We start from the raw sequence: 26691 nt of genomic DNA on the forward strand, positions 1-26691 counted from the left end.
TTTGTGGTTAAAAACAAAATATTCTCATATGAAGTCAGAATTTCCCTTGTTCCAACTTGTGTCCATTGCCGTCTTGTCCTTCCACTGTGCACCTCTGAGAAGAGTCTGCATACATCTTCTCTACACCCTCCCATATTTGAAATATTTGAAGACAGCAGTAAGATCTGCCCCCTTTTGTCCTCTCTTTTAAAGGCAGAACTCCCAGTTCTCTCCTCATATGTCGCATGCTTCAATCCTGTGACCAGCTTCGTAGCTCTCTGCTGGACTCGCTCCAGCACGTCAATGTCTTTCTTGTACTGACGAGCCCAAGACTTGATGCAGTAGTCTGAATGCGATATCGCTACTGCCAAGTAGAGGGGAAAAATAAGTTTCCTTGACCTACCGGCTACACTCTAAAAGTCGTCTTTTTAATGTGGTTGGCATTCTGCAAGGGCACACTAACATAGCTGAGAAAATATGTTACTACCAACAGGGGTGAAGATACATATGCGCTGACACTGAGTTACAAGGCCAGGAAGAACAAAGGTTCTGTTTTGATTGTATGCTTAAATGTATCATCAGGCCTTTCGTATTCAAATTTCAGACAAAACAATTATGCACCTCTTATACTTTACTGTCCAGCTTAGAAGACATTCTGCATTCAAGATGGCAACTTACTCCTTCGCCTCTAAGGGAAAAATAATACAAGCGGTATTTGATCCCAATGACTAAAGAGTGCAATAGGAAGAAATGGTTCAAGGGGAGAGATGTAATGAGAAGCAGCAAGGAGGAGTAATGGCATGGGAAGAAAGGAAGAGGGACTAATGAAAGGGCAAAATGGGAAAAGGTAGAGGAAAGGGCAAGAGAATTATTGTACAAGTGAAAGGTAGGGAAGAAATAGTCTTTAGCCTTTATAAGCATCTGGAAAGTCTGGCAACACTAGCAAAGGCCTATTCTCAAGCTCTAGAGCCTACTGCAAAAACAGACCCTGCTGACCTCCTCTTTCAAACCCTTTTAAAGCTCTAAATGCTATAAAATCTATCCTAGTGTTTCAAATAAACTCAGTGACTGCTTGCAGCGCGTGAATCCTTGATCAGTCTTTTGGCTCTGCATAATCAAATTTCCGCAGTACACTGAGACTCTGGCATTGCTTCTCAGTGGCCAGTGCCAGCAGCAACCTGAGTTTCAACCATTTTAAATTTGGAAGGATTAAGAATTTAAATCTAAATCCAGTGATTTGTTTGGCCTAAAGGGACATTTTATGCTTCGATTTTATTTTTAAACTAACACACTCAACAAGTCTAGCAATTGTCCCTAAACCAGCTGATTTTCTATTAATTGCACTTTTCAGCTTTCAAATTTTGTGTTCAAACTACCCCTCCTATTTTCTAGCCATTTGCCCCAACAGGATCAAACAGGGCATTTTTATGTAATGAACTCCTTTCTCCATGACCACAGCTTTCACTGTGGACAGCAAGGACGTCGCAAATAGGGCTTTATTTATTTATTGTATTTGTTATGTAACACCCATCCCCATGTATCTGGCTGACCTACAAAAGTTAAAGACAAGAATAAATAAAATAAGGCTATACCCAGTGGCCAGAGAGAAGCAGCTGTTCTGCCAAGAGAAGAGCCAAGAAAAAACAACTCAGAGAGAAAGAGCTGTTGAGAAAATCAAGATAAAATGATCAAAGATGCACTGTCCAGAAAGGTCAGCAGAGTTTATTATTGAGGCTTTTGCATGCCCTCTGCTTGATTGCCGTATATAAGCATTTTACAGTCAGCCTTGGAGACTAATGCACGTGGAGATGCTGTGCAAACCTGTCAATGGAACCAAAAAATGCTCTGTAGCTGTTCAAAAGACATGGCAGTGTGAAAAAAGAAAGAATCGTGACACTCAACTGTAACTGCTTAACAAAGATGAGGACGGTTCACCTTCATTTGTTAGAGTCACTGCCATAAACAGTGATATAAAAGTTACTGTGATTGCATAGCAGGAACCAAACAAAAGGAAATTAAATTCTCTGTACTACTAAAAATAAAAGTCAATATCAAAGTACTGTAGAAAAGTAATTTTTCCATAGCACAAAAGAGACATTTAAATTCCGGAGAATTAAAAAAAAATTATTAGCACTCCATTTATCTCCAACCCTGTGGGGTCGCTTATACAGCCATTAGTAAACTGTTTTTGAAATATGTCACTCCACAAAACAGTGGGAGGGTGTTCGTTATTCTATTTAACATAGTGGAATGCAGAAAACAGATTAATTTTGAACGCCAGCAGTGTAGCCACATGATCTTAAATTCTCGGACAGTACAAACGCCAGCCAGATCCTCCCAGCTTTTTAGTCAGTATGACTATATGAAGATGTTGAACCCTGCCTGGAAGACGTACAGACAGGATCAGTTTACATCTGAGCTGAATTATGTCATTTGAACCACTGGGCAGGCGATGAGACTGTTCTGCTCTTCTGCTGTTGCTTTTTCCTCACGTTCCCTGCTGACCTGGCACGTTCCACTGGAGATACCTACTCGTACAGCAGCAGAATATGAGTACTTTAGGGCACACATAGGGTATGCATCCTTTCTGGCTGCAGCTGTGCCAGCTCAAATAGATGCAACTCCTATTCATCCCTGGCTACTCACCGGTGCACCCCTTGCTGTTTTTACCACGCTTTCTGTCCTGCCAGCAGAGCTTCTCTGCAAGCACCTCCTAAAACACTTCAGTCAAACTGAGTCAAATTCACAGGATTCAGTGGGAATCTTACATTTATGTCTAGTTCTTAAATAAATCCTAACAGTTCAAAGCAGCATGGGTCCAGGCTAATTTATAGTAAATAAAATACACAAAGTCATGACACCATCAATATTACATGTTGTTATAAGAACCTTACATTCTCTTCTTTTTCCCTTTCATCACCAAAATCCTAAGCACAATTAAAATTCCTTCTACGATGATACTGTGCTTTGGAAAACCTTCCTCTTAAAACTCCAATAAATAATTGGAAATCACTTTATTTCCACCAAATCCCTCCATAAGGCCTCAAGATCCTGGCAAATTTCCAGCTGCAAAGATTTTGTGTCTCTTTCCCATCCCTGTATTCCTTTTAATGCTCATTCCTTCCCAATCTCCAGACTCAGAAGAAAAACAAAAGAAACAGAGTGCATTCCATACAACTCTGACAGCAGGGCCAATTCCCCAACAAATTGATTTGTTTGGTACAACCTACCCTTATTCTGTGTCTTCAGACAGAAAGCCCTTCAGGGCACAGTCTGTCTCTTTTCCGTGCTCAAAGGACACAAAAGGCCCACCCCTGGGAACATGGACGCTATCTGGATTCTAACAGATGCTTTGATCTCCCTCCATTATCAGGCCATCCCTACAAGACATCGAGCTCAGACTGCTGAGGCTCTTCTACATTTTTCATAGACATTAAATCCATGTACAAACGAACATAAATTTCTTCTTATTTTAAAAAGTTTCCTTGTCCTTATTCTCCCTGTATGTCAGCCTAAGCACAATGAACCCATCCCCTACAATCTCTGAATCAGTGGTCACAATTTACCGCACATGGGACCCTGTCGTTGTATGCAGCCTAAGATGAGCTGGCCCGATAGTCAGAAACCAAACCGCCCAATACACACATTCAAATATGGATTTTTGAACATGCAAAAATTGCAGATACAATAGTCATAGTGGTAAGTACATGGGACACAAATCCCTGCGGGTGTTTTGACTCCACTGTCCATATGCAGTTATGAAATCACCATGCAAATAGAAAAGGTGTTTTCTAAACTGCTCATCATGCTAGACCCAAACCAAAAAAGTGCAGAGACTGAATTACCTCTTGTCCATGAAGAAGATATTGCTTTTGATTGCAGGGTTGAGGTTTTTGGCAGGGTACCAGGGAGCTCCCAGTGTGGCTGCCTGTATCACACAGAACTGTATATGGCTAGAGGGCAAACATAAGATTCCCACTGTGCCAACATATCAACCTTTGTAAACACAAATATGGAATGAAAAATAAGAAGCGGCAAGACTATATCATGCCAGCGGTACATGCCGTATTTATTATTCTAGTGCATATGCTCTGAATAAAAATATCTTTGTGGGGTTCCACTGCCTTTCTCTTTCAAAATTAGGCATTTCTAAATGCACAACAGCTGATGAGAATACTTTTCAAATTGAAAAAGATCATACGCAGAGAAATCTAGTTTAAGAATGTCTATATTTTTCTTACAGCCTTTTCAGTTTTTATTTTCTCACTATGGTGTATCTCAAATCACCGTCAGTCAATGAATTGCATCCAAAGGGTACCCTTGCAATGCAGTGTTTAAGGACAATGGCTCTCCCAGCCTCTTCAGTCACCAGCTTCCTGCTGTTGAGCGAGTTACGGAGAAGGTGCATACTGTAGGAATAGAATTTCACATAAAACATCTGTGACAAAAGAAATTTTAATAATTTGAATTGTCTCTTTTCACAGTTATAATTTAATTAGAACTTTAATTTGAAACAGATCTGAAGAAAAGAAATAGTTTTCTAAAGTTGTTTTGATTGTTCCATTTTTAAGTTTTGATAGAAGATATGATAGTGATGGGAAATAATGGGATAACTGTTTCAGTCCAGTTTCTCTCTTTCAGTTAATTTACATCTAAGTTTTATGTGAAATTTTTTCACAGTAGCCCTGGGAAGGAATTCATAGCTCTTACTGTAAGCTATGTGAAATGTAATTTTTTTCTCTGAGTTTGCCCAGAGACTGCACGTTTTTCTGAAAAAAAACCAGCAAATTTCTATACTTCATCTGAATCACAACTCTCACATTCTAATGTGCTTGGAGACTCTACTTTTACTCTTCATTCACAAAGAATCCACAGGCGCCACCGGAACAAGAGCTGTGCCAGGGGTAAGGCAGCTTCAGGATCAAAGTGCAGATTTATCAAGAAAACAATGAAGAATAGGAAAACAAAACCACTATAACTATACAAAGTCATTGTACATTCATACCAAGAAGATTTCACTCATTACCACATTTGTGAACAAAAGGGAGAGGCGGGCATAAAGAGCAAAAGCAGAATGACATTAATGAGGTTGCAAAAATGTAGCTGAGCGATTTGTCCCTCAGGTTTCATATGTGTGTAATATAATCAGCGATGCATTAACATGCTGGAGTTGAGAGGTTTGGAAGCTTTTATGAACCCAGAAGAATGTCTGGTTTAAAAGCAGTGCTGTATCTATTTGGAACAGTCTCCCCCAAAATTTTCTGAGAGTATCTATGGCAAAAATATTGCAGTATTAAACTTCTTAAATAACATTCTTGTTTTAATCTTGGTAGAATTTACAATGAGAAAATGCAGGAGTACCTACAGGGAGAAAGAATTTAATGTTTTCCTTTCTGCAAGACTCTTGTTCAAATGTACTACAGAATGCTATACTGATGGCCCCAAAATACTGTAAAAAACATTTTCCAAATGACATGATCAAGTCAGTTTAACAGAATAAGTTATAGTGGCAGTAAAATCAGACAAATAGTATATAAAGGTGGTCCTAATACATTTATTCTTTGAGGATCCCTTTTAAGACCTTTCTGTCCCAAATCTATCAGTCCAGAACTTTTCTATTTGCATATTTACTGATCAGTTGTGTGGTTTGCACTGAAGTCCTGTGATTCCAAAGTCAGTGCATGTACTGACTTTCACTTGTACGAGTACAGAAAAAAAAGCCAGGGAATTATCTTGCATATATTGTTAGAAAAGGAGAAAGCATTATTGGTAAGGGGGAGGCTCTTTTTTCTTGTTTGTTTAGGAAAGGCTAGGCTGTTTGTGATCAAATTCAGGAAGAGAAGGATATTATTAGTATAGCTAGGTAGGCAGGATGTAAACTACTCAGGTCTGGCTGCTCTCATTAATTCCAAGTAAAACTGTGTCTACTTTCTCTGCCCTGTGGTAGAACTAACATTCCTGTCCAGAGAGTGAAAGACTTCAAAGATCTTAGCGTGAGAAGAATAGTTTTTAGATTAACACATACAGCTTATTTAAATATTAAAGCCTAGGTTTAGAATCACAACATTTGTACTCACTCTATGGCAGCATCCAGATTTCAGTGAGTATTTTCTGTCACTCAAGAGCCATTTGATCTGTTGGTAATGGTAATGAGGGGCAAGTAAAGATGTAGAGCCCTCAGCATTTAGCCAGTTTCGGGAGCAGAGGCAGATTGTTGACTAGAAAGATGATAGCCAGGTACCTCTTTATTTTCAAAAACGTGCACAAGATGCTGTTTCACTAAGTATTAAGTGTATGAGCTGATAGGTCATTTCCAAGTTCAGAAAAGTATACATTTCTAGTGACAACCATTTTCCAAAGAAGCTCTGGCTCTCAGCTGCCTAGTAAGATTGTGCTCACCACTGCTTTTTGTACTTTCTCTTGCTCCCTGCTTCTGGCAACCACATGCATCAACAACTACAGCCTGTCAGTCCTGCAGCCTCGTGTTTGTAACGTGCCAGCCTGTTTGGCATAGCTTCTCATTGGCTCTTCCACCTCAGCTATCACTTTGGGCCACAGTTCCTCTTGGTTCATGAAGGAGAACCTGACTATTCCTTCATTTAGCATCTTTTTTAAACCCCAAATCTATGACATTAAAGTTTTCTGTTATTATCATAGCAGACATTATCTTGTCTATGACAAAAAAAAATCAGTACTTGGCATTTACAAACATGGTAGTTTCAGCCCAAATGATAAAAACCTATACTAGCTCACGATATTAAATAATGAATGAATAGACTTATATATATAATCAACTCTTTACAGCTTTCTAAAAGATATATTGAATTTGCTTTATGCACGACACCAAAGCTGTTTTTGAAATTACGTTCATCCAAAAGGCATTTCAAAAATTACATGAATGACGTTTGAGAACTGTTAAGATTGTCTTTGACATGAAAGCATTTAGTATTGTAGTCAAGTACTGATACACAAACAAACAATGAATAAACAATGGAAAAACAATGCTGTGAGTGTCAGTAAACACAACATATGCTTAAACAGGCTCCTTTGCTTCCCTGGCAATATTTGCATATCCTATGCCAGTTAATTTCATAAGACGGGTGAGACCATCAAAGACCACAGCTCTTCCAAAGGGTCATCTTCCCTCAACTCTGCTCACCTTTCTACTCCCAGCTGCACTCTCCTGTCTTTTATTCTTACCTGGCCCCAATGTTTGTTGGATCCTTTTGTGATTTGGTTCAAGTTACAAAGCAACAAGGAGTTGTAAAGTAGGAAAGTTCCTAAATAATTTGTAGATGACTTTGTAGCCCAGGTTATATTCCAGTAATCTCACTTGTTGGTCAAGGATTCATTCAAAAGCCACATAATAGCTTTTAATACAAAATTGCAAATTTTGCAGGCTCGTAAAAGGCAAATACAGATGTCAGAAAAGTCTTCTTTTCTGTGAACTGTTCCTAGCAAATAATGTGGTCAAATGGCCACCTACAGAATATTCATGAGGTTAATGGTCTTTTTTGAATATCTTTTCTTAAGAAATATCCAAAGCAATTGGTAGATACCTTAACATGTTATCTCAGATAGAAGAATATCTTCTGAACAAGATAAAAATCAGCTACTAAACAGAAGTTTCATAGGATCCTCCACAGTGACACCTTTTCAAAACATCTAGCTTTCAATACAGTCAAAGATACTGACTTACGCTAATGCCAAGTAAAATCATAAGCTTTATCTACAAGGGATCTTAATATTACAGTGTAGGAAGATGTTGATTCATCTATACTAGGAAGAATGGAAAGTTTCTGCTATTTTTTATGATGCTTAAAAATTACTTCAAAACCTTCTATCTGTCATAGTTAATTTAGCATCTGGTGGAATTCACTAGAATAATTTCTTTCATTTTACATTTAAAAAGGAAAAGTTCATACCATGTAAGGGTTGAATAATATACATTCCAATAGTTTAAATAGTTTCAATAGTTAGCCCCCTGCTTGAATATGTCTTGTGTCTTCTTTTTCAGAAATTTGTCAAAATAGTGGCATACCTGGATAAGTTACTTTGAATTTTCAGACTGAGCGTGATTATTCAGACAGAATTACACCTGCGTGGTTGGTTCATACAACATTTTCCATGTAAAGAACAAAAGTTGCATCATACATAGAATATCATTGCCAGTATTCCGCAATAAATTGAGATTTCATCTTACTATTTGATTTTAATCAGCTTATGCAGGAATTTTATACTGGTTTTCTTTTTTAGTAGTTACTCTAAAAGGCATTATTTTATTAAACCTAAACTGCTGCAACCTGCTACACGTTTTAAGGTTCAAATTGGAAAAAACAAAACACCAATAAACACACAGTTCACTATGATTTTAATAGCACTTTCACAGTTCTGTTTCACAAAATATCAACCAAAACAAAACCCATTTTCCCATGTTGGGCTCCTTTTGTGGCAACAATATTTACTTACATATATTATGAGACCTAAAACCTACTGAATGTTACTCTGTCTTCAAGAATGCTCTACTATGTCAAAATGGACCTGACTGTTTTATAGGCAACTTTACTATGGACAGCTGTGAAAGGTAGATGCTGTTTTGCTAAGAGTAGAAGATTCCAAAGTGCCATAAACGGCAATTTCATTTTTTTAAATTTAAAAATAACTTAGTAAGATCTTATTACTATTGCTTATAATGTCTGTGTCAAATAAAAATTAAAAAATAATGAAAAAATAACTGAAAATTTATGTTCCGTTTGCCATACTCTGATGTACCATAATATACAATAGCATTTATAGTCTGTTACAAATAGTATTTTCAAAATGACTGCTGGGGTTCTAATTTACACATATACTGTACACATTCATAATCTTACTTACAAACAAGTTTTATATATGTGTATATGTTTATTTTCATGACCATGAGCTTGTCAAGGAAACCAAACAAATACAACATGCTCTAAAACCAGTTTTCTTTGTAGACCTGTTCTGCTGAATAAGAACTGAAGTATGCAATTTAAAAAAAAAAAGAAGGATAAAAAAGAAAAAAAGAGAGAGAGACGGATTGTAATACAAATTATCTTGCTACTTGAAGATTGCTATCCATCCTGGGTGCTGAGACCTCAGCTGGAAGTGATGTATGAGGACTCTGAAAATCCTCTTATATTGTACTGCATTAAAAGTACTGGAATGAAGAGAATAGTTCTGAGATCTTCAGACTGGTAGAGGCTGTTATCATGTACTGATGCCCTACTGTGGGAACTGAATATGTCCCTTCTCCAGGGATCTTACCTAAAGCACTCAGAAAATAATAGAACTGTGAATTGTTCTAACAGTGCTTAAAAGTCCAGAGCTGAAACCTCCCTCTGGAAAGCAGTTTAGTAATTAATTTTTAAAAAATTAAAAAATGAAGAGGAAGCTTAAAGATCTTTTGTAAGCCTCTTCAAACAGCTTTCTTATTATAATGTGCATAATCACAATGAAAAAAGAAGACTAGTATGTTCTAAAGGTTAGAACATATCGATAACTTATGAAAAGAGATGTTGTAGGTAATTTTACATTTACCAATGTGATTTCAGAGGAAAACAGTTCAGGAAACAGTCTGACAGAGAAGAAAAAAAAAATTGACTTTATATTTACCTTTCAAGATTGTATGGAAATTTGGGGTTTTATGGAGATTACTTTGTGATGTTTACTGGAAGAATCTTGAAGAACCCAATATGTGAGATGGGAAGAAGACCCATGATTATCCTGTGTCAACCACAATAGCCGATATTGTAATCTGGTAGGAAAATGTTACCTCTGTAGAAAAGAAACCACCACAAAGCTATTAAAAGTAAGTAAAAACCCTACAAGGAAAAGAACCATCAGCAGAGAGCTTTCTCTTGAAGGATGAGAAGTGTTGGAATATTCTATATGAATGCTATGTCTAAAAATTATCTTATACAAGAGGATGATAGGATGCCTAATGGAGAAAAGGAAAGAATCAGAATCCCAATGAAAGCAAAATCCCGATTGATTATTGGTGATGGAAATCTGATACCTAGCTGATCTCCATTCCAGAATACTGGGTGAAATGCCTTTCCAGGATTATCTAAAGATTACTATTTAATAAATTCCCCACTAATACATTCATCTGATAGACAACGTGCTTCATGACTCCTACACTATGCTGTCATTTTTGAGGCTTTGAGGGGCTTATACTAAACAATTACATTTTTAATGTAATCCAAGGGAAGTCCTGTGGTATACAGAGAGATGCACTTTCTGGATCACTGCTCCCACATCTTACAGAGCAGTGAGTTATCTGTGGAAGATGGGACTCATTGTTACAGATGGTTCCTGGAGTTTCTGGTAACACAAATGAAATATATTAAGGGTTATGCTTCATATCTCTTTAAAGTGTAATTTTGTAGTACATTGCGAATGTGTAAAAAGCAGCCTCTTACCAAAATGTTTGCAGAATAAACATTAAATGCACACAAGCTACAGTAGCATTGACATCAGTGGAATTAGTGGGAAGTGAAATTAATAGCATTTTACACTTCTTTCACACTACATTTAGAGAACCTTTAGGTATCAGAGGAAAAAAAGGAATGAAGCTGTTCACACATCACTAATAAAATGGGGGAAATACAAAAAAAAAAAATTTAATCTGAGGAAAAGTATATTTGATTTTCATGGTATTCACATAGGTCCATCAAAGTAAAATATTATTCCTACTGTTCAAACAAGATTTCAACTGTTCTAACTACATTTTGTGTGCAAACAGGAATTTTGAGTTTCATTTGTTACTGAACCATTGTAGACTTTAATAGCTTGTGATTATACAAAGTTCACATATCTTGTTTTATGCTGTTTGAATACAGCATGACAAAAGCAGCTGAATGTGATCGTCTCATTTCATTCATCTCTAATTTTATTCTCCTATTTTGAGTCACTGAATCACTGGAATTCTCTCTTTAATAACTTACCAGGAACCTGATCATATTCCTGGGCTTAGAGGAAGTCAAGAATAGCAAATACTTTTCAAGAAGTATCCAGATCTCAGAGAAAATACTGCTTTAGGGATACTTTTCCCAAGATGACACATTCTCATAGGTGATGTGTTTTTAATGTTTAGGCTAAACCAAAATTCCTGGCTAACGCTACAAGGAATTTGATGGTGATTTTACAGAATTAATGAATCATCAGGAAATTAATATCAAAGCACAGCTGACTGGGTTCCTATTCAGCACTTCTGAATCGCTGCTCATTGAGCAAAGCAGTCACTGGACAATGGGGGTTTTGCCTGAGCAAAATGTGAGTCAGGAGACCTGGACTCCCATTGTCTTCACTGGGAGTTTTGCCTGCATATGGAGTGAGCTGGGGCTTCTGCTGAATGGGAGCCATTCACAGAGTAGCTAAGTAAAGCACCCAATATATCACCATTTTGAAGTTAACACTAGGTGGTAGACATAACTGGAAGAAATACAGACATTTTTGGAGCCATGTGAAAGACTTGTATAAAGCAGCACTTCAAATGTATTGTCTCTTATTTCCCCCTATTTTGGCCTAAACGTTTTTGTTTTGAAAGGTATCTGGCTGTTCGCTCTGACATTCCCTTTGATTTAACAAATTAATTAAAATAATTTCCTTTTTGCATGCAGTCTGTAGGCAGAAGAGACATCCCTGTTTGGAGGGGAAGAGTTGACATCCTTGCAGCTGAAAATGGAAATCTGTTCCACTGTCCATACCCTCTATCATTGTTTAGTTGGAGGAGGAAGAGATTTCTGACTAATGAGTTCTCAGCATGCTGCTATGTAAGTGCATATCCACTGATCTATAGACACTCCCAGCTATACATTTGTGATACAAACTTGTCCATGAAAAACATGTTGGTATGACTGAGACCTTCAATCCCATTTCCCAAACCAGCTGAGAGTTGGTAAAAGCAGAACACAGAGAAAAGCTAAAGGTGAAAAAGGAGAGAGAGTGAAGTAAATAAAAAGAACAAAGTAGCAGGACAAGAACGCCTACAAGGAAAAGAGAACATGAGAGAACAAAGTGAAAAGGAGTATTACAGACTACACACAGAAGGAGCATAAAATAAGGGATGGTTTGGAATAGGTGTCTATGAACCAAACAGGGCCAAGATCTAAGCTTCCCTCAAAACTTGGATTCACTGATTCAAATGAAAACAATACCTGTCCTTAATAATTTTTCTCTGCCTCAAAGGAAAGTAGTGGTGGGCTAAGGAGTAAAAAGGGAGATAGACTTAATCAGAAGTAAAGGGAGAAGGAGAGCAATGAACCTGCAAAAACATGGGGAGTAGTTGCTCAAGGAAAAGAGGACAAGGTGGGGAGGTAGCGCTCTCTTGGGGTAGAAGTTCAGAAGGGAGCAGAAGGGATGGAGTAAGTGACTGCATGAAAAAGCAAACTTGATATGTATTACATAATGAATCTGTGAATGAAGGATAGGCTACTATACTATGGCTGAAATATTTAATTTACATCTTTCTTTTAACAATTTGTGTTCTGAATGAGAAGACTACTGTTTGTGTTCTTTCTACAGATGCATTTATAATGTATGTCAGAAGAGCTTTCATTGTATACCAAATAAATCTAAATAAAAACAATGTACAGTGTGTCAATCCTTTTTATTGTTACAGAAAAGACAGTTTTAAAATATGGACTCAACACATTTTTGTTTCTTGATTTTTCTTAATTTTTAATTTTCTTCATTTCTTTTGTACACAGTAATATTCATATCCTCTCAGAAACTGAGTGAAGAACCTAGTCCTTCTGAACAGAACAAATTGAGCTAATATATCACACCAGTGATACGTCATCTTTCCTTTGAAACATACTTGTTTACCCTGCTATCTAACGCTTAATTTTTCTATAGATCTGATGACAGGCATTTGATCACATTTCAAGAAGAATAATGAGTAATAAATACTAAAGGACTCTTCCTATTTTCTTTTAAGTAAATTGCAGATTACCAATGAGTTCTGTGGGCCCTAGATCCCAACAGAGAATGGAATTTCAGAATGAAAAACACAGCAAGAAAATAAATGCTGACCACCACACAGCCTGAGTGTCTGGATGCCAGGGATACTATGAAACAGAGATATTTTGAGATCTTCCATGGTATACTAAACAGAGATCATCCTGAAGAACCTAATGACTTTGAATCATCTCAGCCTATGTAGACTGGAAAGACAGAAGCAAAGAAGACTTTCTGCCATTCTGTTTTCCAAACCTGATGCTTCTTTTTCCCTTGCTAAAAATTTGCATGTTTTCTCAGAGCCTGTTTCTTTCTCACAATAAACAATACAAAGCCCTCCTGCCAAAAAAATGTCCAAATGCTAAACAGTTGCTATTATAGTCATTATTAGAACAGCAACTTTGAGCTGTGTGCTTTTAAATTATAATTATTTTTACAAAAGTTTTTTATGTGTCTTGATTGCAGTAATTATGATTCCATAGTAGTAAATGTGTATTTAAAAAGTCACATTAGCTGACTGCTCCAAATAAATGAGTTTCCTTAAATGAACTTCATTCAAATGAGTGGTTTTCTTTGTATTTATCTTACTTGCTATGCTAACAACACACTAGGATGTTGTCGTGGTTTAACCCCAGCTGGCAACTCAGCCCCACACAGCCGCTCGCTCACTCCCCCCCCGGTGGGATGGGGCAGAGAATCAGAAGGGTAAAAGTGAGAAAACTCATGGGTTGAGACAAAGACAGTTTAATAGGGAAGGCAAAAGCCACGCACGCAAGCAAAGCAAAACCAGGAATTCATTCGCTCCTTCCCATGGGCAGGCAGGTGTTCAGCCATCTCCAGGAAAGCAGGGCTCCATCACACGTAATGGTTACCTGGGAAGACAAACGCCATCACTCCGAATGTCCCCCCCTTCCTTCTTGCCCCAGCTTTCTATGCTGAGCATGACGCCATATGGTATGGAATATCCCTTTGGTCAGTTGGGGTCAGCTGTCCCAGCTGTGCCCCCTCCCAACTCCTTGTGTACCCCCAGCCTGCTCGCTGGTGGGGTGGGGTGAGGAGCAGAAAAGGCCTTGACTGTGTGTAAGCACTGCTCAGCAGTAACTGAAACAACATCCCTGTGTTATCAACACTGTTTCCAGCACAAATCGAAAACCTAGCCCCATACTAGCTACTGTGAAGAAAATTAACTCTACCCCAGCAAAAACCAGCACAGATGTATTAAACACCTGATAAACCATTGTTTCATTATAAAAATAACTATGGACAAGGATGTCAAATGAAAAGCAGTGTTTTCTATGAAATGTGTTTCACGCAGATAATAGCAGACTCTAATTCAGAAATGTGCATTTCTCTTTAGTCTTGTTTCTCACCTATCTGCCCTTGCTTTGTTTAAGGACATCATGTCAAGAAAATAAAATTATGAAAAAGGAAAAAGGAATCTGAGACCATGTCTGTTGTACAGGCTAGCACATGTACTAGTGATATGCCTGTACCCTGTGTAAAGAATATCCTGTATAAAGAGCATCACAAGAAATGGGCTTCTTCAACAACCGGTCTGGTAGGGAATAAAGACAGAAAACAGTTCAGCCAGTGGGACACCCACCAACGGTGCTATTATCCCAAAATAGGACCTATGTGGGATCATTGCTCTGTTGCTACCATGACCAACAGGGATTGGAGGTCACGATTTAGAGTGCCCGTGACAGTGTGTACTTCCAGCCAGAGCTTCCCCAGGGGACTCTCAGTAGCTCAGTCGATTCACAAGCTACTGAAGTTTACAGCTGATCAGAGAAAAGGTTTAAAAAAAAAGAAATCAGGAAGAGGAAACAGAGAGGGACCTGAGAGAAAGGGGGTAGCAAGTTTCTGGCTCCAACGCGACGCTCTTTTGTGACTAGCCACAATGCTGTATTAACTTTTCAAATGAACCTGTCTGTCCCTCGGCACCCATTTAAGTGGTTGCCACTAGCTGTGGGAAAGCCAGTGAAGCCATACTATACAGCCGTTTGGATCTGAAACGCTATCAGCTATCGATGTGATCCCATTAGATTTCTTACAATGACACAATCCCATCCTGTCTTCCATCCTTCCTAGACAACCTTGCCTATTCTTTGGTGAGAATTGCTCCATTGTACATACAGACATTCACATCCTTGATAAGGCATTCAGGGGAAAAGTTCATGAGCCACATCCTCTGCTGGTATAACTTCATTTCCCTTCCCCCTTCTCCCAAGAGTGATCTGGGTGATCTGACTCCCTGTGTTGAAAGGAAACAAGGTTGTCTATTCAGCTGCAGTCAGACATACAGTATGTGTTAAGGCCCAGACAGCCCATGATGCTGAATGGAGATACTAGAGGTTTGTGTTTCTCTGCTGGGAATTTTCACAGAGCAGAAAAGGAATGCTGTGGTTTTGTTGTACAACTTCCGACTGACAACTGACAGAGCTTGAAAGCATAAAATCACAATTATTCTCATGGCACAAGACCCCAAAATGTAGGGAAAAAAAATGACCAAGAGGATTTGTTGGCTGGTTTGAGTGAGCAATGTTGAAACTGTAATGGGACACTAAATAGAAATGTAGAAACACTCACTGAAAATCTTGAGTCCTGCTGATTAGACTAATCATTCTGCCCAATCTCAGGCAAAACACTTCACTTTTGAAATGTTCTTTTGATGGAATAATAGCATTTTATAATAATAATTTAATCTTTACCATCAACAGAACATTTTACAACATAATTTTTATTGATAACTGAGCTTGACCAATGATTTGCAATGTATCAAAGATAAATTCAAGTTCAGCGTAACCAGTAGAGGAAGTTTCCTTCTAATAGGGACCAACAGCAACATGCTTTGATTCATATCATGGAGTGGTCTTAGTAGGTGTGGACTGGATTCCTTTAGGACAAACAAAAGCAGATCATACAGTCCAAGCACTAATGGGTGTTTGGGCCACAAAACAAGGTTAGAACTAATCCAAAGTAATACTCCCACAGTGCATACAGTGCAAATGTCACGTCCTCAATACCAACTACAGATCTACAGATCTTTTCCTGCAGCTTTTCCTATTTGCTAACGGAACACAGCCTATGTCTTTTTTGATGTGTGTAGAGCACATGCAAGTATATAAATTACAGCACACTATTTCTTCCCACTGTCTTCAATAAAGCAATCTATTAACTTCCATTGCATCAGATCTTAATAAAAAATAAAGTATGTTTTCACATTTGGCTGGCCAAAACTGAGGTATTTGTCAAATCCCACTCTGATAAACAGATTTGAAAAGAAACAAACACCAAACCTCAATTTCTCATACTCATTTTTGCATGCTCAAAAAAGCAAGAGCCAACCAAGTATCTCAGGAAAAAAAACGTACCATGGTCCTGTGGAAATATTCAGGAGCCTAAGGCTGTGTGTTAGCTCTGCCAACTATTTGTTAATTTGTATGGATTATATCTGACCTTTTAGAGACTCTGTTTTTTCATTGGTACAACAGGGTATAATGGTAATTAGCAGTTCTAAGCTGGATTGGAACTTGCAAGGGAGTCATATATACTCTTATTTTGTCCAACTTAATTGAAGACTGGGGACATACCAACATACCATTTACCATGAATAAACATATTCTTTAACAAGAATTTTATTTTCCAGTTTTGCCATTGTGGTTTCAACAATACTTCACTGAGCTTCTACCTAAAACTCCAAAACTTGAAAGATTCAGCCAGTATTAATTTAGACTGCTGATTTATTAATGTGAAGACTGGGTTACTTTGAATGTTAAAAAGCTCATTTCAGCTGGGATCCATGCACTCTCATACTAGATTTATTACTATCTGGGAAATGAAATGGTTGTACAATTTGTTGCTTCATTTCCACTTCTTGCATTTGCTACAACTGAGTTCCCTGGGTTTTTGTTTGATAGCTCTAGTCAGCTGAAAATAACAATACTTTATGTTTGAACAGCAGCTTCCACTCTAATACCTTTACTTATTTTACAAAGGCACTCAGATACTTTGCCGACATGCAAAGTGCATTTACTGACTGATTTTGTTAGCCACAACCAAACAGGGCTTGAGTTTACCATGACACGTGATTTCAGCTGGCTGAATCCACGCTGCCTAGAAGGACGAGATTCAAGTTAAAGCCAGTCCTTACCCTATACTTGCACTTCCCTGCTTTGCAAGCCAGCTGGTACATTGTCAAAGAAGGGCTGAAACTGAAACCCAAAGCACAAATTAGAGTGCTGAGCTAATATGACAACACAGACAGGTTCATCAAGGCTTTAGGTCATTCCTTGTAGGTTTTTATGAAAAAAAGCCCTGAAGCATGTAGAAATTATTTTGTCAATGTAAAATTGGTGGTAACACCAATGACTGCTGCTCTGTGTTACTCTACAAAACATACCAGTGCTTTCGTACATTCTTAGTGTTGGCTGATCCACTCTGAAGTCTACAATGTTTCTAGTAACTTTTAAGTTGCTCTTCCTAGAAACTAATAATACTACTGAAAATTACAGATAGAAGCACTTAACCAGTAACATTTTAAATTTGTCCTAGTCCTAGCATTAAATACTGTATACTAAATCTGTTAAATCTATTGTATATGTAAAAGGAAATTCCAGTCCATTGTAATTTCATGTATCACAGGGTGACACTGTACTATGAACTGTGACTCATTTATTGCTATCCAGGGATATCTAAAATACATGTTTATTGTCATATAAAGGAAAATACTCTTTGTATAGTATAGTTTCCTTATTTCACCATCAAAGTTAAAATCAATAAAATAAATGAATATCAGGAAAGGATGGAGAGAGGAAAAAAGACAGAAAGAAAATTTTGAACAAGAACATGTTGCCAAAAAGCTCTTAATATTCCGTTTTTGTAAGCACTGTGTAATAATGTCTGTTGCTCACTGAGAGCTAATAAAAGTATCAGTCCTGAAGTTAAGCTAAGCTGTACGACTGCTTATTGTCCATTTTCATTTTGTCTCACTGAATAGCTAATTCTCTCACACGGTTATCCTCATTTCTCATAGACTCCATTATTAATGAAAGCATTAAATGATGACATACTTTTGGATCACCTCATTTGGGGCCTGACCCCTGTCCCATTAAGGCAACTGGAACATTACTATTCATATGAACAGAGGGCAAAATGAAGTCCTTATCTGGGAGGTTTCACAGAAAGCATGCCATACTCCAAAAAGAAAGATCAAACAAGAAGAGCACTAAAGCCCAAAGGTCAGTTAAGAGGTCAGCTCCCATCTCCAGGCAAAATTGTGAAAGTATTTAAAAACAGCACCACGAAAAATAAGAATGAGATAGACATTTAAGCTGCCAGATATAAGAAAATACAGCATGCGTTTCTATCTTTGCAACACAAGCTGTCAACATTTTTTCTTGCTTTTTAAAGTCAATTAATAACTTAATTTAGATGCTTACTTTGTTTCTTAAGTTAGATACCTAAGATCAAGATTCCATGGTACACAGTTCAATCTCAAAACTACATTAATAATGAGCAAGTTTGCATTATACTGTAAGATTATTTTTCTCTACATTATACATCATTATTTGAAGCACATTTAAGTTAGAAAACACTTTAGCAAAACCATTACTGTGACTGTGGGGAAGTAACACTGCTCTTAATTTTATTTTGTACCTAACTATTTTTTGTGTGTCTAGTACATAAGATTATTTCTATTCACTTAAAATGACTTTCCAGGAAAAAAACATTAAAAACCACATCATCTGTAAACAAACTTCTTAAGTTATGTGTGTAGCATACATTTGTATATGTTTCCATTTACAGTATTTGTTCATCTTATAAGAAAACACACTTAAAAATCTTACGAAAGATGCACTGAAATGTAATTATTGAATATTTTAAACTGACTTTACCAACATGTAAAATGAAATTGTTCCTCTAAAAAGTGAAAGGAGGTCTTTGGGAATTCCCCTGACTCTCTGCAAGTATCTTTTCAATAGTACAAACTTTTACATGCTAAAACAAACTGAAGGCCACTTATTTCTCAAAAGTGGATGTTTTATGCTTTTCCCTTCATCATTCATTCCATGCTATTGAAACAGGCTGAATGGGGCTTAGTACCAGTCAGTTTGAATTGCTAAACAAGAGGCAAGTCTCATCATGTGTTTTGAATATCTACAAGAAACTTACAAAGAATTATAGCTGATTATGTTTTTCTCTATTCTGGATAATGCTCCAGTTGCTTCTGAAAGATATGTCTGGTTCCCCACCCTGGGAAGAGTAGAACATGAATAACTCTCTTTAAGAATTAGAAAATACGTGATGGCCTCACACCATGTCTCTTTTTAGAACAAAATAGCATGCTTACACATTTTACAATTTATTTAAAACAGCACAGGAATGGTGTTATATAATTATGTTTAGGCTTTTCAGATTTCCAGTCTGGAATATCTAATGAAGAAGCGCTCCAGCCTCCCTTGCTCTGTGTGTGTGTGTGTGATCCTTCAGTTCTTCCTGGGTTCTGATTTTGCATTTCTAACGAAGCTGAACTGACAAAGCGTGAAAGTGGTCTAAAAGAAAAAACAAAGAAAGTGACCCTGCTTTCACTGTGCCAAGACTAATCAATATTCCAGAAGCTCAGCTTTCCCCTCTCCTCTGATGTGTTTTTATTTTTTTCAGAGTTGGGCTAACAGTCTCCTCCCCTTTCCTTAAGTTACAGTGATAGTAAGTTGCTGTATTCCAGAGCACATGCAGATTGTCAGTTTTCTGTCTCCCGCTCGCTCAACCCTGCAGCTCTGTTGTATTTGCTGGGAAGCTCCTGCCTTATCTGCCACCACGACCGTGTTCTTAGGGTACTGAAGATCTGAAAAGGTGAGCCGATCGTTTCATTTGGTGGGTTTTGAGCACGAAGTCTTAATTTTTCACTCTCTGCCTTTGTATGTTACTTAATGTAATGATCCTTTTGGCTCTACCCATGTTGTTTCTTGATCTTAATGTAAGTTATAAAGGGCAGATTAGCTGCATTAATCATCTTGGAAAGAAAAGACACTGTAAACGAATCTTTTTTTTTTACAAAACACTAACATTGATTGTTCTGAAAAAAATCCTGCTTGCACACAGAAGTCGTGTCCGAGCTAGAATACTTACTAATTTAAACGTCTAGCTCAGCCTCAGAATGTTTCCACTCTCTAAAGAAGCAGAGCATGTAGCATTCTGTTAAAATTCAGAGAGGGTATTGCACTAAAGTGCCAATCTTGAAACATATGGTAGAAGCAGCGATCAAATCCCGTCAAAATAAATTTGTTACAACATGGTATTTCCTTAAAACATTGTGTTTGAAAACCCTGTGTAGTTATATTCTAAGTGCTTCCTAAAAAAAGGTATTTAGGAAGTAGATTTATTAAAAGTAAGATGTTAGATTTGGACTGTGTATAAATTGAGAGAGATTTCAGTGGAAGCAACTAACTCTATCCATTTATTAATTTCTAATTTCTTCATAAAAGCATGCCAGTCTATTAACTAGGACTTCAGAAAATGGGATTCTCGGTCTGGAAAATACTTTTGTGCTGGCTCCATTACCAAATAAATTCATATCAAGCACCCACAAAAAAAATCATTTAAAAATGATAATTAATGTCATAATGAAGGATTTTAAATATTAAAACATTTTAAGGTTGATTCAGTGTGTGATTTCTTGAAATCAGATTATATCCCCGTAATTGCTCTCAGGCCAAGCTAAGCATTACTTTGCAATGTGAACTTGTATTACAGTCTGAAGCAACAAGCTAAGTGGGATATAACTTCTGATGCTTTACAGATGTGCCCTGAATAGTTTATACACTTCAAAGATGAATGTTATCAACATAAAACTGTCAAAGGCATATCTTCTAAGTAGTAGCTCAGGGATAAATAAACTATTACCACTGCATTTTGCCATGTGAAAAGGAGGAATTCAGTGAATGCATTCAACCATTTAAAAACATCTGAAATGCAGAACATTTTAAACATATCAGTTCAAGCGAAATATTTTTCTCCAATGGTTAGTGTGATGGTGAGCTAGAGGTTTTTTTCAGGTAATATGGGCCTGCTAAACAGATGAAAAGCAAGCCTGGCAGATAGTTTTAAACATTATAGCACCTTACGCTTCTACAAATTGTATTAATTTTACATTAGTATACCTCTAGCAACTGCAAAAAAAAAGTTATTCCTGGGTTTTACAGCATGACAGCAATTCAGATTAATATCTGAAGACACAGGACACATACCTGATCAGTCCATATAATCCTTCTTTCAAAGCGTTCTTTAACAGTCATTGAGGCTATTTATCAAAAACTGCAATGAACAACTTAGATATTACAAATAATACAAGTTTTACTGAAACATGAAGAATATTTGCTTCCATGTAAACATATGGCTAATCGTTCCTCTAAAATCTTATTGCAATATTTGATATTTCTTGTCTTGCAGGTTTCTCCAGTACCTCCCACGGAAAAGACTCTTCCATTTTCCTTAAGGGATATTGACAGAAGTTAATTGTAAAAGAAATCTTTCTGCAAAATAGATGACTAAAGGTAACGGAGAAGATCCAAAAACTGGAAGTAGGATGGAACGCCTTCAACAAGGAGTCCGGAAACGGACACTTTTGGCAAAAAAAAAAGTGCAGAGCATAACAAAGGATGATGTTAAAAGCTATTTATTGAGGAATGCCTTTGTACTCTTCACCGTTGTTGCTGTGATTCTTGGTGAGTAATTTGTTCAATAGGAATATTCTGTTCTCCAGTGCGTTTGACAATGACGATTTGCTTGGGCGATTTGCATTACAAATGAGATCCCAAATTCTTCTGCACTGATAAGAATGTTCTGGCTTGGAGATTTTTGGCTTTGACAGCTGCATGTTGAAGTTTAGGGAAGAGCCGGTTTAATAATTCTAGTATTCCTAAGGAGAATTTTGGTGAAAAAATTAGCTGTTTTATGGATTCTTCTCTTAAAAAATCACATACGATAACTGAATTGAATGTTTTCAATTAAATCTTTTTCTACCAAAGCCAACTGCAGCAAAATGCTCAGGATTTAACTTTTATTTACCTAATCTATCAAAAAATAACACCTTGCAATGACAAAGATAAGTCCTCAATGAGTGAAACAAAGTGACATTTCTAAGCAAAGGCATATATTAGAGCCTCAATCTTTTCAGTTTTCCCTTGATAAATGCAAAAAAATCAAACCTAAGTACAAGCTTATGTTTTCTCGGTGACTCACAATCGTAGGCATGCATCTTTCAGATGAATTGGGGCAACAATGGCAATGTTACTTATTCAAAGGACTGCAAGATAGCACCTGATTAAATGCCTTTTTAGAGTATATGGAGAGGAATCCAGAACATCAAATAGCATTTCAATTTGGAATGCACCAAAATGTAAATTTAAAATATTGCTACATATTTTGAATTTACATTAGAAAGAGAATCTTCTGAGAAAAACATACATTTTTTTAAACAATTTTCCTTTATATAATTATGTGATCACTTTTGGTAATTTTCCTTTAACTACAGATTTTCTAAATGACACCATATGTTTCATGAAATACCCTTTTTTATAGTGTGAGCAAGAACATTGTGGCTTTACTGTACTACTTTCATTTTTATTTTCTAATTAAATTCTAGTTTAAAATATAAAACTATGAATCTGCTCATAAAAACCCAAATGTTAGCACTTAAACATAAGCATATCTATCCTACACCTATATAGGCCCTAATGCCCTTGATAATGCTGTTCCGTATACATCTGCTTGCTATGTTTCTACAGCTTTTTTAGGAATGAAAATTTTAGAGCTTTACCATTATTGTTGCTTGATACCACGCCTGCAGGGGTATTTTAAATTAATTTCAGGTTTGATGGTCTTTTTCTGGGAGACAATTATATTAATTTGCATATTGGTAAAATAAAGTACTTTGTTGCTATAACAGAAAAGTCAGTCTCCAATATTTATCAACAGTATTTGATCACAAGTGTTTTTAATTCCTAAATAAGAATTTGCTCAGTGCAAACCCCCCATTAATATCAGGGTGGGGAGGGGCATTTTATGTAGACTAGTCAGGAAAGGTAGGACAAATTAAGCAGGTTTTGAAACACTATCCAGCCTCAAAGGAATGCAATTCTTAGGTTGTCATCTGTCTTTACTGCACAAGAGCAATGTGCTCTTGCAATTTTTTCACTATCATCTAGCTCCAGTGTGACTCCAATAAATTTGGCAATGTGGGAACAGAAATGTGGGCTGGACAAGTGTTTTTACTGTTATTGCATGTTCCAATTAGCTTTAGATGACTAGTGACACGCATCTGCCCACAGCTCCACTACCACCTACAGCAATGGCAGACTGCTAGCAAGGCTGGAACACAAGTTGGAGAACTAATCAAAATGTGCAGCCTAGGATGAGCTGGCTGCTCCAATTCTGCTCAAATATGTGGAAAAATGTCTTCTCATTACTATGACAGAATATTCAAAAATTTTCTCACATTTGTTATTTGTGGTGTAATTTTACAGTATATATATGGTTAGAACAGTAAGTTCACACTTGGTAGCTCATAAAAAGGTAAGATTTGGTTTTTTGGAGAGATTTTTGCTGTTGTGGAAATATTCAGCAGTAGAGAAGAGTCGGCTAAAATGTCTGGAAAACACTCAGTTGTTGAACTCCATCTGTCTAGTTTGGCAAGGACTAAATTGTTATAATCTCTCAGTTGTTTGGTGATCTGTGGGAAATCAGATGGTGGGCTTGATCCCTTTCCTAGCAGACAGTAATCAACATTGCAAAATTAACCCACCAATTAGCACCACTGGCTGTCGCATCAGAGATGCTTGGATGTGAGTGTAGGTGGAAACCAAACTATACTCAGGCCAGGGTTGAATCATTTACAAGAAATTATGATAATGCTCTCTGTAATCTAGACAGACAGATGACATCAGCTTTTAGTGCTGTCACTCCAGCAATTTTCATAAAGACTAAAGTCAGGAAAAGCAAAATTTTAGCTTTAAAGAGAGCAACCTTAAGAAACATTTATTTCAGGCTTCTTTTGTCAAGGGACTTACATGAAAAAGCCTCTTTAACAGAACATTTCTGATTTCTTTGCTGAGCAGGATTGATGCTAGTAGAGCTTAAGTGGATAAGATCTTATGTCTTAGCTCAGTTTCAGGACTGTAGTTTATAAGAGGCACTTGAGTTTGTGTCTGTAGAAACATGCACTTTATTATGAAGTGGGTAGCTGCAACATGCATTTGTTTGTGTTGCATACTGATATTTTGCAGACAGAGTAGAAATTTCCTGGCATTCACCTAATAAGGAGAAATATAGCCATTTACTCTAACTTCTGCTGTTACTCTGATTCTGAACTGAATTCTACACTGAATTCACTAGCTGCTGCAATACAAAGCCAATTAATATTTAAAAACCTAATGATGAAGATGCAAGAAGTTATAATTCATGTTGAGAATTACTTACCACTATTCTCCGTTTCCCAAAAACCTCAAGAAAGGTCCTTCTGCCTTTACATTCTGCATAGGTAACGTCTGTCTAGCACATTGTCATTATCAACATTGTTGCTATTTTTTGTGACATTTAAACTGCTTTCAAGCCCTTTGAGAAACGGAGAAAAGCATCGTCAATAAGTGAGTTATGATGCAGATTTTCAGATACTTCTGGTACACCAAGAAATATTAAATTAGTTCTCTGCAGTGGATCTTGGCAAGAGCCAGTAAATGAGAGCAATTATGTGAGGCGAATTTGGGAAGCTGACCACCAGTGAATTCAGAGTGTCACAATGACCAGGAGCAATTTAAGGTAGGCTAGGGGTCATGGTGGCTCATGGAAAATCTGCAGGAAGTCTTATAAACTTTGAAGTGCTAGCCAAATTACTGGCAAAATCTCAGGCAGTGCCCTCTCTCCCACGCTACTTAGCTCCATCATCCTGTCCCCAAAATGCCTTCCTTTCAGATACCCTTCCTTCAGCAGACTGTCTTGATTCTCTGCTACTTACCTCCCATTTTCCAAAAATGCCACAGGAGTCCAGACTTTACTCTGGCAGGACTCCTAAATGCCAAAGAATCTCCTGTGGATTCTAAAGTTGTACTGAAGGAAAGATTGAGACACACGGAGCTGCTGAGCAGAGATCCCGAGAAGCTGTTCACAGAGAAATACTGTTTTAATTGAGGGGCTCAGTGAAGTGGAGGGAGGTTGTGGAGCAAGTACTCTAAAAAGCGGTTTCTCCATAGTTATGAAGCCATTATAGTTCCAAATTGTTAGCTAAAATCCTCTTTATGCTGCCAAGTTACATGCTGCAGTTCATGGGCATTCAAGGGGGATGGAGATGGATCCAGTTCTGTTTTCTGGATACCTGTCCATGGAAGGGAGGGCAGGACTGGCTGTGTCACTGAACCTCGTCTTCTGGGTAATTGCAGGCAATCTCACTACAGATGTGAAAGGTAGGCCTGCAAGGCCCGTACAACATCTGTGCTACAACAGCATGCACCATATATAAGATCGGAAAACTTTCCCACATCATTACAAAAAAAAGTAGCTAAAAGTACAGGAAGAAGACAGGAGAGATGAAGGCATTGCCAATGTCCCTATGTCCCTGAAAAAAGCAAAGAGTTAAATAAAGCCTGCAGATGATCCTTCATAATACAGAAGGCAAAAAACCCACAAAACCCTAAAATATCTGAACAGTGAAAAGCTGTGCAGATTAGCAGATTCTCCTGTCTCAACACGCTCCTGGTCTGAACAATAGTTTAAAATTAGTCCTAAGAAGTACAAGTCTGTAATTCACAGGTAGGCAGAATCCTCGATAACACCCACAAAAAAAGACAGTCTGGTGTGTTGAAGCAACATCTTTTCTGCTACTGGCAGATCCTCTGTATCCACTGAAGACTGAGGCTGACATACCCAGAGAAGGGTATTTGACCCCATTACACACTGACAACGAACACGATGACAGTGCCTAAGGCAGCCTTGGTAAAATTTGCTTGAGAAGAAAGCAAAGACATCACTATAGGAGAAACAGCTGTGGGAGGTGAGTCCTAGGTGAGAGAATATGTTAAAACATGAAGAGACAATTGTGATACCATACAAAAGATTAAGATATATACAAGAAAATCAAGACAGTTTGGGGACAGCTAAGGAGAAATTAATTCTATTTATGCTGAACTCAGAGGCTGCCTCTGTCCTAATGCTCTCCTAAAGAACCTGCCCACCACAATTGCTTTCTCACTGAGTGACAAAACTTTCCTAAGTAATATTCTGAAAAAAATCCTAAACAAAACCTTAATTCTTTTTGAAGTTAAGAAATAGTTATAATTTTGGGAAAAAAACATAAACAGACATTGTAAGATCCTGAGTAACACTTAAAAATTCAAAGGAGATGATCCATTTCAAAAAGGAGAAAAAGTATAGAAATACAAATAACTTTAATTCTGCTATTAAGTAGCCAGTAATAAAAGTCAGACTGTGAAATATGAACAGTATGCTAGTCTAACAGTTACTTGCAAAATAAAATTATGTTAATTTGTTATAACAATCTTAATTTCACATTGTACACTCTGGTGTTACTGAAATGAAACAGCACTGGTTGTTGGACTGCCATACGTGGCACAGGGTAACAACAATAAACTTGGTTACTTTGTGAAGCACAATTATGTATTCTGGAGAGAGCAGCTGTGCATATATTCACAGTAAATACACAAAATGTGCTAAATA

At 37.3% G+C, this 26691-nt stretch overlaps 1 protein-coding gene across 1 annotated transcript in view; it reads left to right on the top strand.

The window, feature by feature from the left end:
* The first annotated feature begins 21550 nt into the window (after window positions 1-21550).
* The window catches only part of LOC140651420 (excitatory amino acid transporter 1-like), a 48792-nt gene continuing 43651 nt past the window's right edge, over window positions 21551-26691 (top strand). Inside the window, exon 1 of the mRNA XM_072860897.1 lies at window positions 21551-21689. Coding sequence (XP_072716998.1) covers window positions 21551-21689 — 139 coding nt within the window. The remainder of the gene's footprint in view (window positions 21690-26691) is intronic.

This window comes from Ciconia boyciana, chromosome 4 (genome assembly GCF_034638445.1).
Source record: "Ciconia boyciana chromosome 4, ASM3463844v1, whole genome shotgun sequence".
Taxonomy (NCBI): Eukaryota; Metazoa; Chordata; class Aves; order Ciconiiformes; family Ciconiidae; genus Ciconia; species Ciconia boyciana.